Below are 18,322 nucleotides of genomic sequence, written 5' to 3'. Positions count from 1 at the left end.
CAAATAATTCATGTGATAAAAATGTCTCATAATAGCATAATTAAATTTTTAAAACAAATAATCCTATAAAGAAATTTAGTGAAATACGGTAAGCCAATTTGCTATAAAACTAGTCCATTACACCATTCATCATCATGCAACTTACAACTTTGTAAGCATAATATCATTATATTTTCTACATACTATCTCCCAAGCTATTTTCACATCTAATTTGTTATAGTTGGTTGCGAAACATTACACTTTCATATTTTTCATTAATTTCGCCGACCTCACTCCAACATATACTTTGAAGATACCAATGTAAGGTTTAAGATTGTCTGGTTATACATACTTAATTTCGTCCACCACACATGTATCAAATATTTGTCACCCTTAATATTTATAATATGTTGATATATATATTTAATGCCAAATTATTGATTTTTGCATATTTCTTTCCGTCAATTTTAGCATGGCAGGTATTTTCGTTATAATTGTAAATTTTTATTTATGTTTCTACAATTCAATAGAATTGTCTTTTATATTTAAGTTAAATTCTTTTACTTTTTCAGGAACACAAAATTATCCTTTCTACGCCATCTTGATAGGAATTGCTACTTTAATAATATTTTTTATTTTTCTTATTATTATTACTCGTGTTTGGAGATTTTATAGACGTCGATATCTTGTTCGGATCATCCAAGAGAGAATCAATGAGTCAACGTTTGACTCATCCATCCCGCTCCAACACACTGAAAATCAGTGTATGATATGTGTGTACGAGTTTGAAGATGGAGAAATAATTCATACTTTACCATGCGGGCATGCATTTCATAAAAATTGTCTACCCCAATATTTATTAAAAATGGCTCTTACCTGCCCCATTTGTAGGGCAAAGATTTGAGTATATTAATGTAATATTTTATATTTAATATTAATGTAAAAGAATTTATATTATGGTAAAAAAAAAAGTGTTCTAGTGTTTGAGAATGAATATAATAATATATAAAATTAATTAATATTATATTTATTAAATTATATATTCGTAATATTTTACTTTTAATATAAGTACCTTGAAAGTCATGTTATGAACCATTTTTATTTATTATATGTAAATATTACATTAACACATATTTACTGGACAATTTTGATTTATTGATAGTGTAAAATAAATATAATAGATAAATATTAATTTATCGACGAGAATATAAGTGCTAACTACTTTCCGTTTAAACATTTACACTTGTATTAGAGGATGTAAACACTAGTCATTCCATTCATTAAATTGTTTATAATTGAACATGTGAATTAAAAAACAAAATTAATGTTATAGATTTCATAAAAACATATATAAATATATGGAATCTTAATTAAAATTGAAAACAAAAAACATATTAAAATAAATAAAAATATAAAAAAAAGTATACGTTCGATATCTTGTCAACCAGACAAAACGAAACAAGTTGTTTTTCTTTTAGAATTACCTCTATAATTCAATATTCAGTATAAAGAAAAACAATTGGCATTTACTAAATCAATCAACTTGATAAAACATATATGAAAACATTATGGGTAGAAGAATAACAATTATTGAAAAATATTTTTAATATAATATTTTTTGTATTTTGTACTAGTAATTTATTTTAAGTTCTTTTAATATATATATATATATATATATATATATATATATATATATATATATATATTAAAAGTATAATTTTTTAATATATTTGAATTAAATTGTTTCAATTATATTTTTTATATAATATAAATATGGAATATATTATAGGATTTGATGGAATTCATTTGAGTTTTTGTTGAGTTGTATGAATATTCAAAAGATATAGAAAAGTTGTTTAGAAAATAAAAAGGTGTAATATAATATAAAAAAGTAAATAAATCTCATTTAAAAACTCAAAATGAAGATGGATCTTAGTGCTCTTTTATTTATATATATGTATGTATATAGAGTCCACAACATTTTCCATTCAATATATTATGGATCCGAATTTCAACAAGAGCATGTGCTTAATCAGCTTATTTGAGTGGTATCTAGAGCCTTCTTATGAATACTAGATATCAGTATTAATCGCTTTATTAACTTGATTATTTCTACATAATAAAACTCTTGTATGAATCTGCAAAAACATCCAAATCGCTTTATTAAGTTTGATTAGTATGAATCTGTGAAAACATCCAAATGGTAAACATAATCACCAAATTATGCAAGGACTTTTTTAAGTCATCGCTCTTAAGAAATCGAAAGATATTAGCAAACATGAGCATTATGTTGAAATGAATCTTATAATATGCATGGTCATCTATTATCACTCTACATCTCCCTCCAGGGAAAATATGGCAACAAATTTGAAGTATTTTTAGGCCAACTTGTAGATTAAATGATGTTTGCCGACACAAATGATATATTCCTCCTGTGTTTTCTTTTTCCCAAAAAGAAAAATCTCCAACAAGTAAAATGAAGCAAGAAAACTTGCTAGGCTAGGCTGGCTAATGAAAAAGGAAATACAGCTCTAGTCCTGCTATTTTATTCTCCAACAGTCAAACCAAATCCAAATTTGTAGTCTTTTTTCTTGTGATCAAGCTGCAATAAGTAAATATGAAAATCATGTCAAAGAATGATGAATAATCTGATAAAACGTATATGAACAAAGGAAAGCGCTCTGACCTCGGCAGAAAGAATGAAGTTCAGACCCATGTTTAACCGCTCCTCCAAAAATGCAGCACAGACGCCATTGGAATCAACCTTTCCCCTAAGGCGACACTATAATAACCAACACAAGATGTTGAAACAAGATAAGATGGTTTTTCAACTGGATAAAATGGGTCAAAATTTCATCACAATGAGCAAAGAACTTTAAATGGCCAACTGTGATCCTAATCAGCTTTCAAAGGGAGACTTTAAATGGCCAACTATGATCCTAATCAGCTTTCAAAGGGAGACATGGGTGGTAAGTTTCTTCCTCATAATTCACATTGTGGAATTGTTTAAAATCAGCCAATATGGAGTTGAAGTTGCATATTAAATCAGTAGCCAGAGAAACCTGCAAGGAAAATTCAATTTAAGAAATAAAAAGGACTAAGAAAAGCACAAATCTACTATGTCATGATTGACTCACCTTATCAGATACCTTCTGAACATAGCTTAGAAGGGCCATTCCAGTGCTGGCAATTTGTCCAGTGGCAACCTGGATGAATACAAGCAATTTGATATATTTTGGTAGCCATATAAAATGAATAAAATAAGTAGGTGATAAAAATGGAAACATTGAACACAAAATAAGATAATATGTAGCATATGTTAACAATCCCGGATAGCAGAGCAGATCATCCACAAAAACGATATAGCAGAAAAACGGGATGTACATAATTGTATTATAACAGGAAGAATAGAAAAACAAAATCCTTGAAATTGACTTAGGAAGCAGCATAATGTATAGGGAAGAACATGTATACAAACATCAGATGGGACAACCATAAACTTTAGATAAATAAATAGTTGTTAAATAAGTAAGCAGAGGGAAGCAAGCAAGTTGCAGATAATGCATGTAAGAACAACACACGCAATTCTACATCAACCCGTGATAACGGGAAAAAATTGCACATAACAAACTGAATGTATCTAAAAAAACCTAAGTTGATGGCCTGATGCACAAGTCCATACATTTACATTAGTATACATAAATTGAACTTACTAAGCGATTCATACAAAGAAGAAACTAAGAAATTCTCTCACTCAACAATGACATTGACCGATTGACCATTACATGACTTAAATATGAGCCAAACTACTATTATTGACATGCGTAAGAAACATAAGTTGGTTAGCTAAAAACCTTATTATTGATGTTAGCATCTACAGAAGTAATCAAGTCAAATTTTGAATGGGATGCAATACTATCCACTTGCTTGACCTCAAAAACAGCCGATACAATAGCTTAGTATTCAAATTCTTCTTGCTCAGTAAAATTGATAGGCTGAATGAATGTTGATAGCAAATTGGTCTTGCTACAAAAGATGCAAATAATTATATATATGAACTTCTATAGTAAAGCAGTCCAATTATTTACAAACCCGTTTGGTTCTAAGAAAAAGTAAATCAGTAACTTATAAAAGCATTTAATAATGATTAGCTATTACAAAATAGACACAAGCAAGTAGAGTATTTTATCTAATTTTGTATTCAACATCAAAGAAATAGCTTATATAAAAGAAGAGAAAGGGTTGAACATTTTAGTGGAGGAGACAAGATAAGAGCATGACTTCTGTGATGAGTTTTCTTTCTCTATAATTGAGTGGCTTCATCCTTTAATTGAGAAGATTCTGCATAAAATGGAAGAACATATTTTTTTAATAATATGAGAAAGAGATCAATATGATTGAAATGAAAATTAAACATCAATTAATTCATAATCATAGTGAAGATAGAGCAACACAATTCAAAAAATAAAATGAAACAAAGTTTATCAAACACAATAACATATAAGAAATTCATTTATCAGGAACATACCAAAAGAGGGGAAAATAAAAACAAGTCAAGATGAATGTGGATCATCAACTACAGTGATTAAAACAGAACAACAACGCCATACAATGAGAGTTGGATATAAAGAATATGAGTTACTGAGATTGCGAAGGAGTTCTTACACATAGCAACAATGGCGCAAGTTTCATAAAAACAAATAAACAACGAAAAACTCTTTTATCTATAATTTTCAGAGCAACAGGTTCTTCGCTAGAGTTTTTCATCGCTTATGTGGGAGAAATAAAACGGCTACGTATTGGAAAATATACTCAGCTGGATTGGGCGGGTATGGGTACCGCCGGTTGCTTCTCCATAAACCGAACCGCCCATTACAATCCACCACAGGCCGCACTGTTGGGCTTGTCAAACCGCTGGCCCGTTTGAAACTGCACTTTTTGGTTTTTATTTTTCGGTTTTTGCGGACTGGTCCGGTTGACGGTTTCTTGTCCAGCCCTAGTTATAAATACTTAATTTCCTCCACCACATATGTGTCAAATATTTCCATATTTATAATAGGTTGATTATTAATTTTGCAGATTTTTTCCTTCAACTTTAGCATGGGCGTTAACAGAGATATTTACGTTATAATTTTAATTTTATATTTATACTTCTACAATTCAATAGAATTCACTTTTATATTTAAGTTAAATTCTTTTGTTTTTTCACGAGCAAATCCTCAAATCCTCCTTTCTACATCTACTTGATTGCAGTTGGCGGCATTATAGTATTTTTTATTGTTTTTATTATTATTATTCGTCTTTAGAGATTTTATAGACATCGATATCTTATTCGGATAATCCAAGAGAGAATTAGTAAGAAGAGGCGCCAGATGCATTGGCGCACATGCATTGGGCCTCATGAAGAGGCGCCAATGTGTATGGTGTAACACCCTTTTTTCTACCCCAAAATACTTAACATATAATCAGAGTAAATAAGCACGCGTATAAACATAAGGGCCTCACATCGACGTTTTCAAAAACTAAAAGCTTTCAAAAACCAACATCATTCATCATCGATATACAATACACCTGGTCATATAAAATAACACATTTCAATTATCATGAATATCCAAGAATATGCGTTCGCAGCGGAAAATAATGAATACTCATGTATTTCATAACATGATCCATGTCCCATACCATGATCATCTCTCAATAATCACCTCAAGATAAAATAAACCAAGTAATAACATAATGCATATCCAAATAAGATATGAGTTCAATACTACTAATCTACCCAGTGTTACATGACCAGAGCATTGACTCATTACCTAGTCTTCAAACTAAAATACGGAAACTCTCCGGCTAATCTCGAGCGAGCTACCGTCCACTTACTTCAGCAATACTACTCTGGAGTATCTGCACGATACCCATGTAAAGGTAACATTCAAACAGAAAGGGTGAGAATTCAAATCATTATGAAAAAGTATAATCAGGCACAATGATTAAATCAACAATTAACGGAATTCATCACACCTCGTATCATCATGTCAATAACATTAATCCACATTTATTTCATATGTTTCAAACATACATCAAAACTCAAGGAGTTAATATTAAAATTCAATGCTATATTCTCAAATATACACATAACCACAATTATCACATAATCACATATTTCACCAAGTTATGCATCCAAACATCACCAAATTCAATTACCATATCTCGAACACACATCACAATCACATAAATACATACATTCAATTATCACATAACTCTAATGTGACTCAATGCAAGACATGTGACTCTATGCATGCGGTACCTCAATATGAACCCAACGTTTCACCGCTTTCCGATTCAATATCTAAAATCCAAGCCACGCTTCCGATCCGGACAAGATCAAAGCCACTACCACGCCTATTTCCAATTAAGGATCAACGTGTGCTACGTCTATTTCCAATTAAGGATCACCGTCTACTACCACGCATATTTCCAATTAAGGATCAACGTGTGCTACATCTACCACGCCTATTTCCAATTAAGGATCAACGTGTGCTACATCTACCACTCATATTTCCAATTAAGGATCAATGTGTGCTACCATGTGAACCCACAGTTTCACCGCTTCCACTATGAAGCCAACCATGCCATGAATGAATGCACACATACCAACACATATGCAATTAAGATCATCTTTACCATCTTAACATTCCACATATCAACATAATTCAACTCTATGAATTATCCACCAATGGTACATATACACATTCATAACAGTATATCATTCACAAATATAGGCTAATTATCAAATACACATAATTAGATTTCATTCCAATGAATACAACTTTTAAAATCTCAATTTTTCATTTTTCAAATAGTGGTAACCGGTTAATGCTTGGTGAGTAACCGGTTAACACAAAATAGAGCAAGTAACCGGTTAACGCTCGGTGAGTAACCGGTTAACATAAAACAGAAACAAATTCCTGTGCAGATTTTCAAGCAAGTAACCGGTTAACGCTCGGTGGGTAACCAGTTAACACAAAAACAAAATCAACAGATTTTTAAGCAAGTAACAGGTTAACGCTCGGTGGGTAACCGGTTAACACAAAAACAGAATCACATATTTTTAAGCAAGTAACCGGTTAACGCTCGGTGGGTAACCGGTTAACGTAAAACAGAATCAGAATTTTCTATGTTTTTCATCGTTTGAGGACCTTCGGACCTCCGATTTCGATTCCGTAAAAAGCTACACGTTCAGAAAATTATGACTCATACAATATAACATTAGTTTACAATTTTAACACAATCCAATCACCAAAAATCGAGAATATTCATCAATACCTAACAATTCCAAAACCATGCAATTTAAGGATTTCAACCTACACATGTTTCTACCCATTGACCCAATCATACTAACCCATAATAATAAGGATTCCCCCTTACCTCTTCAATTTGATGGAAACCCTAGCTTCTCTTTTGTTCTTCCCTTCTTCTCCTTACTTTTCCTCTTCTCTTTCTCTATTTTTGTCAAATGATCAAATGAATCATATTCTCCCTCTCCTCTTACTATTTATATTAGTATTCTATTTGGGTTTAAAGCATAATACATCTAATTTAATTAATAGGCCCAATAAAACCTAATATTTAAATATCTCTATTTAATTCAAATAATTTAAATCAACCCAACATACACACTAAGTTAATTAATATAATTATTTAATTATATCTCATATCAACTAAATAATTAATTAACACACCAAATTAATTAATATAATCAATTATTATACTACCTAACAACCAATTAATTACTTAACACTCCAAATAAATAAATAAAATATAATAATAATAATAATATAAGAAACAATACTAAAAATTGGGTTGTTACAACTCTCCCCCACTTAAAAGATTTTTGGCCTCAAAAATTTACCTCAAACGAACAACTCCATATACGACTCCTTCATCTTATCCTCGAGTTCCCAAGTAATATTGCCATTGGCGACTCCGCCCCATATCACTTTCACCAAAGAAATCTCCTTACCACGAAGCTTCTTCACTTCTCGATCTTCAATTCGCATAGGTGATGTATCGACCGTCAAATTATCCCTCACTTGAACATCATCTAATGGAACAACATGCGATGGATCCGCGATGTACCTTCTCAATTGAGACACATGGAACACATCATGAAGATTAGAAAGTGACGGTGGTAATGCAATCCGATATGCCACTTCACCTACCCTCTCGGAAATCTGATAAGGACCAATGAAACGCGGCGTCAACTTACGCGACTTCAAAGCTCTACCAACACCTGTTATTGGCGTAACTCGAAGAAACACATGCTCATCTTTCTCAAACTCAAGAGCTTTCCTCCTCTTATCATGATAACTCTTTTGACGACTCTGAGAAGCCTTCATCTTCTCTTGAATCATCTTAATCTTATCTATAGTCTCTTGAATCAACTCGGGTCCAACCACAACACTCTCTCCCGATTCGTACCAACATAAAGAAGTTCTACACCTTCTACCATAAAGAGCCTCAAAAGGTGCCGTTCCATTACTCGAATGGAAACTGTTGTTATACGTAAACCCGATCAAAGGCAAGAAATTATTCCAATTTCCTCCATGTTCCAAAACACAAGACCTTAAAAGATCTCCAAGTGACTGAATAGTCCTCTCCGTTTGACCATCAGTTTGCGGATGATATGCCAAACTTAAACGCAACTTCGTACCCAAAGCACTTTGCAAACCTTCCTAAAATCTCAAAGTGAACCTCGGATCTCTATCCGAAACAATGCTCGACGGAATACCATGCGAACACACAATCCTTTCGATGTACAACTTAGCAAGTCTCTCCATCAAATAGTCCATCCTCATCGGAATAAAATGAGCACATTTCGTCAACCTGTCCACAACGACCCAAATCGCCTCACAATTACTCGATGTTCTCGGCAAATCCGAAACAAAATCCATAGAGATACTATCCCACTTCCACTCGGGAATAGATAACGGTTGCATCAAACCAGACGGCTTTTGATGTTCAATCTTCGACTTTTGACAAGTCAAACATGAATACACAAATTCCGCTACATCCTTCTTCATACCTTGCCACCAAAACATCTTTCTCAAGTCTTGATACATTTTAGTAGCACCAGGATGAATACTCAAACCACTTCTATGCCCTTCCTCAAGAATCCTCTTTCTCAAATCCGCAACATCCAGAACACAAACTCGATCACGACACCTCATGATACCATTCTCATCAATCCTAAAGTCACCACCTTTGTCTTGATTAATCAATGTCATAACATCGACTAATTTCAAATCTGACTTCTGACCTTCTCTAATTTCGTCAAGAATGCCACACGTAAGCTTCAACATACCAAGCTTAACACACGAAGACGTCGCTTCACAAACCAAACTCAAATCTCTAAATTGCTCCAACAATTCAAACTCTCGAATCATCAACATAGACATGTGCAATGACTTCCTACTCAATGCATCAGCTACAACATTCTCCTTTCTAGGATGATAATTCAAACCAAAATCATAATCTTTCAAGAATTCCAACCATCTCCTTTGCCTCATAGTCAATTCTTTCTGATCGAACAAGTACTTCAAACTCTTGTGATCACTAAACACATCAAATCTCGATCCAAACAAATAATGTCTCCAAAGCTTCAACACAAACACAACGGCGGCCAACTCTAAATCATGCGTCGGATAATTCCTCTCATGAACTTTAAGTTTCCTTGAAGCATAAGCTACCACTTTCCCTTTTTGCATCAAAACACCTCCCAAACCATACAAAGAAGCATCACAATACACAACGAAAGTTTCTAACGGATCCGGTAAAATCAAAATAGGAGCTGTAGTCAATCTTCTCTTAAGCTCTTGAAAATTCCCTTCACACTACGAAGTCCAAATGAAAGCTTGACCTTTCCTAGTCAACTGCGTCAATGGTGACGAAAACTTAGAAAATCCTTCAATGAACTTCCTATAATAACCAGCCAAACCAAGGAAACTTCGAATCTCAGCAACAAACTTAGGAGCTTGCCACTAAGATACAGCCTCAATCTTCGTAGGATCCACAGAAATACCACCACTCAAAATCACATGTCCAAGAAAACTTACTTCACTCAACCAAAACTCACATTTAGAGAGCTTAGCAAACAACTTCCTCTCTTTCAACACCGATAACACAACCTTCAAATGCTCTGCATGATTCTCTTTACTCTTGGAATAAATCAATATATCATCGATGAACACAACAACAAACTTATCCAGATAATCATGAAAATTTCTATTCATATACTCCATAAATACACCAGGTGCATTAGTCACACCGAAAGGCATCACGGAGCACTCGTAGTGACTGTACCTTGTCCTAAAAGCAGTCTTTTGTATATCCTCAGCCTTTACACGAATCTGATGATACCCAGACCTCAAACCAATTTTGCTAAACACACAAGCTCCAACCAGCTGATCCATCAGATCGTCAATCCTCGAAAGTGGATACTTGTTCTTAATCGTCACTTTATTCAGTTGTCTATAATCAACACATAATCTCATAGAACCTTCTTTCTTCTTGACCAACAGAACAGGTGCACCCTGTCGCATTACGCGAAAAACCGGCGGGAAAACAAGAACAACAGAGCCGCCACCGTGCGTTATTTATCCCAAAAGAGGGAAAGGAAACGCTCGAAGTAAACCTGGAAAAGACGTGGTCTCGCGACCAAAGAGAATGGGATCGGGAGTCGGTTATGCGAAGGGAAGGTATGAGCACCCCTACGCATCCGTCGTACTCGACGGGATCCACGCACTAAAGGAAGGAAAATGGTTGCTAAAAACACTGCTCACACACACACACACTGGCTGAAGGAGACACAAGAAAACAGACAAGACTGACTCGGCAGGATATCGCATCCTGGGCCTACTTAGTCTATCAAGCATAGACATCAGAGTCAAAGTAGTTCGGACCGGGGAAACAACACATGCTCGCTAGGACGTCGCATCCTATGCATACGTATCTTCTTGGACGAAGAAGAATCAGAGCATTCGTAGCTCGGCTAACACGCACGCAAACAAACACAGGCAAAGGCAAACGTGGAGCCTGAATGCCAATCACTGGGCTTACATCAGCATCCGAACCAAAACACACACAAGAAGGCAAACGAGGAGCCTGAATGCCAATCACTGGGCTTACATCAGCATCCGAACCAAAAAACACACTGGAACCCGAACGCCACTCGATGGACTTACATCAGCTTCCGAGCACACAACAACACAAAACGAAGACACAGGCAGAAGAAAGGTCTCGATTGCAACTAGGGCAAGAGAAGGGGGAGGTCTCAATCGCAACGAGGGCGAGAGAAAAACATTAGTGTTAGTTGTTAGTCAAACTCGACAAGACATCGCATCTCGTGCCTACGTATCTCATCTGGACATGAGAATCAGAGTTGCCGTAGTTCGGCTAAACTATTCCTGTTGGTTTGTGTTTTTTAAGTGGATAACGTCACTACGCAATCTACCTGATGCTCGACCTTTGGAGACTTACTCACCTGTAGTAGAAGGAGTTGACCTATCCTTAAGAGGGGATAATGTTTGTTTGTGTTTTAGGAAAGCTCAAGCAAGAAAGGAAGTCCTATACGAAGGAACCGTGCTACCTTAATTGACATGCAAACGAGGCTACGCGGAGTCTAGCAAACCTAGGGGATACAATCACACCACACAAACATATACAGCATGAAATAAACACACCAACAAGGGGCTCAAACATCAAGGCTAGGCTTTAGTCGAGGGGTCATATCAACCTCAACAAACAAGCCTCTGTATCGGGGTCAGGTTAGCTCTTAACCTTGCCATTGAGGGGCTAAGGTGAAGCTAGATGAAAGGTGATGAGGGGTGTGCCTCATTGCTTCTATCTCTGGTCAGAGAGAGCATCAGACAAAGGAGCGTGGGTCCAGAATGGGGGGACCCTTCTACGCTCAGGACATAGACTCGACTGTACAATGTACAAGATCTTGGGCTTGGATCTCAATGCTACAACCATGTAATGGGAGCAAGGAGAAGACTCACGGAATAGTGGGGGATAGATTGCTTATCCCTACCTTCCACCAATTGCCTCAAATGAGGACTTTTCCTGCTTGGGACAAATATAAACATACACAAGCATTGCCTCTTAAGGAGGACTTCAGACAGTTTGCCCGGCCCGGTAACAGCCGGGTCTCCAGACTACATGAAGAAGAAAGTTCCATACCTCAATGCCAATTGCTTATAAGCAAAGCAAAGCAAGTTCTTAAGAGAACTGAGCAACTAAAGGGTACCTGAGAACAATCCAACATAATCAGCATCCCATTCATAATCAGACAACAATACAAGAATCAACAATGTACAATCATAATCAAACAATAATGTGCATAGCACAAAGCTCAATGTGAACCAACATCCTACAAAACAGCCACATTAGTTTACAAGTCAAGTAAGATAATCCCAAATGTGAAACAATATCCTTAAGCCTTAACTTCTTAACCTGAAAAGCCAAAGACAAGTTCAAATGTAAGTGACAAGACCACTAGGACTAGCCTAGGGTCCAAAAGAAGGAAAAATCCTAAAACAGCAAGCCAATCATGATCAAAACCAAGATATTTCAATTACAAAGGGATCCCAATTGGTCCCATATCCAAACTATGTACCTATTTCAATTTATACAACATGTAAGGCAAAGGGAGCAAATGTAAACCACATATGAGCAATCAGCAAGATCACATCACAAAAAATACCAAAACAGCATGGAAAATTCCACAAAAATTATATCCTAAACAGAGGACATTCAACAAGCTACATGTCAATTTTCATACAATTTGGCCTAGTGGAACTATGGGGATTAATTAAACATGTCAAAGCATGCAAAAATACAATCAAATGAGGCCCAACAATATGCATCAACTTCAATCTAATGGTAAACAGTGATGGTATATGGGAAATACATGGGACCAAAGCTAAATGTGAGCTCAATGTGTTAGGAACTACTCTATCAAATTTCATGGTCATTGGATTAAGTATGAGAATATGGCAACATATGTACAAAAGGTTACACAATTGAAGCTCTAAAATGCTAGGCAGCAAGAAAAAATATTAATCAAATTGAAAATGGATTGTAAAAATCCACAAAAATTCACAGTGAATGTTAACATGTTAATGGTGCTACATGCAAAAATTAAGGCCATTGGCCAAGGGGAAGCATGGCAAAAATTTGGGGAATTCAGCATATCACAAGGTGTCACATATGGTCACATTCAATTTCATTAATTCATATCTAAAAAACCAGAAGGCCAAAAAATACAAACTATATCTCAAAAATTCCAGAAATGAGTCAGGAATCAATATCTAAAATTTCAATTAGTTTGGATTAAGCCTGTTGATTCTATAATTAAAATGGTAAATCATGTGAATTTGGCATACATCATGGATATCTCTATGGCAATTTATTTTTCTACCAAGCACAATCTTTATTTTTAATTCTATAAAATAATAGAGAAAAAAAGAAGATCAACAAAAAAATCCTGAATTTATTTGGATTAAAATTGGACATTTTATGAATTTTTGAAGTTGCTAAATATTTATTGCAATATTATTTAGAATTATATTGGATTTAATTTAATTAATTAAATTATGAAGCTAACGGCACAAACGTAATAACGTAGCCTGATGCCAAAACGGCACCGTCCAATTAATTGACGTGTCATTGTTCTACTGGCTCGGGCGTTGAGAAACAAGAAAATGAAAGGCAATCGCGAGATGGAGGATCTACCGCGTGAAATTCCCAGAAAATTGAATGTTCATAGTCTGTTCTTCAACTTCTCCAATCCGGATTTAGGTTTTTGGCAAATGTCAATGAAAATGCATAAATCATATACCGATCGAACCGGTTTTTCATCAGGAATACGAATATGGCTGCGATTTCGTCTATAAATTAACATACAGTGCGAATCGGACGAACGAACAAATGGCGACGAAACTTCAATCGCGAATTAATCAATCAATTCTCAACGAAATGCAATTCTACAAGCTTATACATGCTCTACAATGAATATACTACAGAATCCCTAAGCTAATCGAAGCAATCGCGAGTTTCGATTTCCAACCTTGAGATTGTGCAGCAACGGAATCGCGCGGATTGAGCTTCCAATTTGCAGAAACAGATGCAGCACGTTGATCAGGAAGTGCAGTAGGATCAATCTTTTGGCTCGATTGTGCTGTTTCCGACGGATTCCTCAAGCTGTCATGAAAATGGAAGTTGCTTCAACAGTGCAATTTCTTGATGATTTTTGATCTCACACCTGCAAACAGAAACTCAGCAACCAATATAGAAGACGAATTCAACAAGATTTTGCTCCAAGATCCATGAAATTGGTGAATTCAAGCTAAAGAGTGTTGTGAAAATTTTGAGAGGAATGAGAGAATATGAGAGAATTTTTCTTTGATTTTCTGTTAGACTTGTGAGAAGTGATTAACCCTGCAAAATTCTGTTAGATTCAGTTTATATATGCAGTCCTTAATCCCACTATAATCACCATTAAGCCAAAAAATGGATTAGTGAAATTTAGCTCATGTAATGCATTTGGTATTTTTGCCTTTTAACCTTTAGAAGCATCTTAGCAGCAAACTATCATTTTGATCAAACCACAAAAATCATTTGGAAGCTAATGGTATTGGCCTTATTTTCAAATTCCCCATATTTCTCATTTTGGACCATTTTGCCCCTCCCTCTAATTAGTTCACTTCAAAAATGAGCTTTTGCATTGAGCCTTTTCAAAGAAATCCAATTAAGCACCCTTGAAGTACACATTAAATGGAGTTTGTGCATATAAAGAACTTGCAATTTGGACAAACCATGTGGTAGTTATGCCCTCTTGATTACGGGTCTTTTCTGAAATTCACTGAGCCATATTTTGCAAACCACACATTGGATTTTGGAGTTCTTGGACTTTTTGGAAAGGTGAGACCAAGATTTTCAACTTTCATGTTGGACAAAATTCCATTTGAAGCTTGTATGATGAAGTTATTTTGAGGAGAAAAAGTTTCCATTTTGGGCAGCTGAAATTACAGGTCACCTGCTATTTTGGGAAACTTTCTGTCTGACCTCCAAATCTTCAACCTTGGTCTTTGGCATGTCAAATGAGACTTATATGGACATGAATGAGGCCTTTCAAACCATTTCCCACCTTCCAATCCATAAAATCAGGCACAGTTGACCACAGTTGACCACAGTTGACTTTCTAGGGTTTTCTGGTTGACTGAACAATGACTGGTGACTTCCGAGCATCCAATCTTTGGCCAAACCACTTCAAAATGATCCTTGGACCACATGAGCTTGAAAAATCAACCCCAGAACTTTGTCTCAATGAAAATGGCACTTGCTTGCTTGATTGCCTGATTCTCCTGATCAGTTTGACCTGATTTATCAACTGAGCTTGCACTTGGGCAAATGGACAATGCAATGTTATGCAGTGGACATTGTTAATGCTATGACCTAGTATGCAATGAATGTACACAATGGTAGGGTGCAAATTTGAGGTGCTACAGCTGCCCCTATTCAATCAACTGGGAACCCGAACGGATGAGAGCATCGGCTGTCAGACTTTCAGGGTAAACAGGGATTGAATACCAAGAACCGTAGAAATTTGCACACTGCTGGGAATTTTTCTTGTTTTCTTCTTTCTCCTATCTTCTCTTCAAAAGCACAACCACATCCAGACATCGACACACGATGACTGGGATCAGAAATCTCAACTAGATGCCAGCGGACAACTAGGAAAAACTCAACGTTTACCAAGACCAACGGAGAGGTAAATCAACTCTACTGGGGATAACCAGGAAAGGATACAACCATACGTCAGCGGACGCAATGGGAAAAACTCAACGTTTACCAAAACCAACGGAGAGGTAACCAATCATTAATGAATGAATGGAAGGATAGTGATACAACCATACGTCAGCGGACGTAATGAGAAAAACTCAACGTTTACCAAGACCAACGGAGAGGTAACCAGACATCATCGGATGAATGGGAAGAGAGATACAACCATACGTCAGCGGACGAAATGGGGAAAAACTCAACGTTTACCAAGACCAACGGAGAGGTAACCAATCATCATAGGATGCATGGGAAGACTCGACCAGACGTCATAGGACGAAAGGGAGAAGCTCGACGTTTATCGACACCAACGGAGAAGGAGAAAACTCAGCCAGACGTCATAGGACGAAAGGGAGACTCAACGTTTATCGACACCAACGGAGAAGGAGAAAACTCAGCCAGACGTCATAGGACGAAAGGGAGACTCAACGTTTATCGACACCAACGGAGAAGGAGAAAACTCAACCAGACATCATAGGATGAAAGGGAGACTCGACCAGACGTCATCGGACGAAAGGGAGAAGGAGAAAACTCAACCAGACGTCATAGGACGAAAGGGAGACTCAACGTTTATCGACACCAACGGAGAAGGAGAAAACTCAACCAGACGTCATAGGACGAAAGGGAGACCACAACCGGACACCAAATAGGACGTCTACTGGGAATTCTGGCTGGGAAATCAACCAGACATTAATGAATGAATGGGAATAGGGTACACAATCAAACGTCATCGGACGAATGAGAAAAACACAACGTTTATCGAAACCAACGGGGAGGTAAATCCACTTGGGGAAGGGTACAACTAGACGTCATAGGACGAATAGGAAAAACTCGACGTTTATCGACACCAACGGAGAGGAGGAAACTCTGAGGGGAATCATATGGTATTACCAAATGATCTGTAGGGAATAAGCAACTAGACATCATCGGACGACTAGGAAAAACTCGACGTTTATCGACACCAACGGAGAGGAGTAAACTTCTGGGGACGACCCTGTGGGGAAAGATATCAACTATACGCCAACGGACGCATAGGAAAAACTCGACGTTTATCGACACCAACGGAGAGGAGGAACTCTTCTGGGGAGAGTGAACACAACCAAATCATCAACGGATAATTGGGAAAAACTCGACGTTTATCGACACCAACAGAGAGGAGAAAACTTCCGGGGACGACCCTGTGGGGAAAGATATCAACTATACGCCAACGGACGCATAGGAAAAACTCGACGTTTATCGACACCAACGGAGAGGAGGAAACTTCACTAGGGAAGGGACGACGTTACGAACATCGAAAGATGATGTTTACCGACATCAAAGAAGACCAGACACTACGCATGACTGGAAAATCACCGAAAGATGGTGTTTACCGACACCAAGGAAGACCAGACACTTACGCATGACTGGAAATCACCGAAAGATGGTGTTTACCGACACCAAAGAAACAACACACGCGGGTGCTGACGGTATACTGACATCTACAAGATGACCAGGCAAGGTTCGAACACCTGCAGGGGATCTCACTGGGGAACAAGGTCACGACAGCGAGCAAACAGGAAGGAACACCAAGGATACCGGGTTGTAGGTATGAAACAGGTGACCGACCAAAGCGTGAATTGGTTTGTGTTCCAAAACACTCAACATCCTGAAGAGGGCTAGAAAAGCAGTCTTGTTAGAGGATGGACATTCGATTCCATAGGGAATACGAATCTTACTCGACTGGGGAGGACGACTTCGACCGAAGAGCGCATGAGACATATCATCTATAGCCGTCAAAACGTAGATAACATACTCGCATGGAAGATTATCCATAACCGGATTGGTTGTTAAATGGATAGATCGACCGACATCATCCTGAAGAGAGCAAAGGCAAACTTGTTAAAGGATGGATATTCGATTCCACAAGGAATACGAATCTTACTCAGCTGGAGAAAACAATCAAAAGACTGACCAGAGAGTGCATGAGACATATTATCTATAGCCGTCAGAACGTAGATAATACACTCGCATGGAAGATTATCCATAACCGGGTTGTAGGTTGTTAAATGGATAAACGACCGAAAAGAAAGGCATCGGGGTACCAGGAATAGGTATGCAAAAATGACCAATCAAAAGAGGATAAAGTTGCTAACTCGGAGCAAATACCCAAAAGAAAGGGGGAGACCCACTAGGGGCAATACTGCTTGATCAAGGCGAGTATCCAGAGGGGAAAAGACTATCAGTACCGCAAACTGGGTACTGATAACTGCAAAGAGGGGATTACATCTACCGGTTAGTAGGCAGAAAACCACGGAAAAAGTAACCGTCATCAACTAGGATGAGCACAGAGGGTTAACTCCACCAAGGGGACGAAAGTGGGATTTTACAACTACCAGCTAGTAGGTAGAAAACCACAAAGATCGGACTTACAACTACCGGTTTGCAGGTAGAGGCCAACAAACAAAAT

General features: G+C 36.9%; 1 protein-coding gene and 1 long non-coding RNA gene across 4 annotated transcripts in view; both read right to left on the bottom strand.

The window, feature by feature from the left end:
• The window catches only part of LOC127103805 (mitochondrial import receptor subunit TOM40-1), an 86,644-nt gene extending 82,862 nt beyond the window's left edge, over positions 1–3,782 (bottom strand). Inside the window, exon 1 of one of the 3 annotated variants that reach the window (XM_051041049.1) lies at positions 3,693–3,782. In XM_051041049.1, the coding sequence (XP_050897006.1) occupies positions 3,693–3,704 (12 nt within the window). In that variant the 5' untranslated portion in view covers positions 3,705–3,782. The remainder of the gene's footprint in view (positions 1–3,692) is intronic. The other 2 variants (XM_051041048.1, XM_051041047.1) reach the window with 2 other exon arrangements.
• Positions 2,346–2,859, bottom strand: LOC127103807 (uncharacterized). Its single transcript, XR_007794797.1, has 2 exons — positions 2,666–2,859; positions 2,346–2,581 (listed from the first exon to the last, which is right to left on the bottom strand). It is a non-coding gene; the product is annotated as an uncharacterized LOC127103807 (long non-coding RNA).
• Positions 3,783–18,322: the final 14,540 nt, after the last annotated feature.

This window comes from Lathyrus oleraceus, chromosome 7 (genome assembly GCF_024323335.1).
Source record: "Lathyrus oleraceus cultivar Zhongwan6 chromosome 7, CAAS_Psat_ZW6_1.0, whole genome shotgun sequence".
In the NCBI taxonomy this organism is placed as follows: Eukaryota; Viridiplantae; Streptophyta; class Magnoliopsida; order Fabales; family Fabaceae; genus Lathyrus; species Lathyrus oleraceus.
This window is presented reverse-complemented; position numbering and strand designations above follow the sequence as displayed.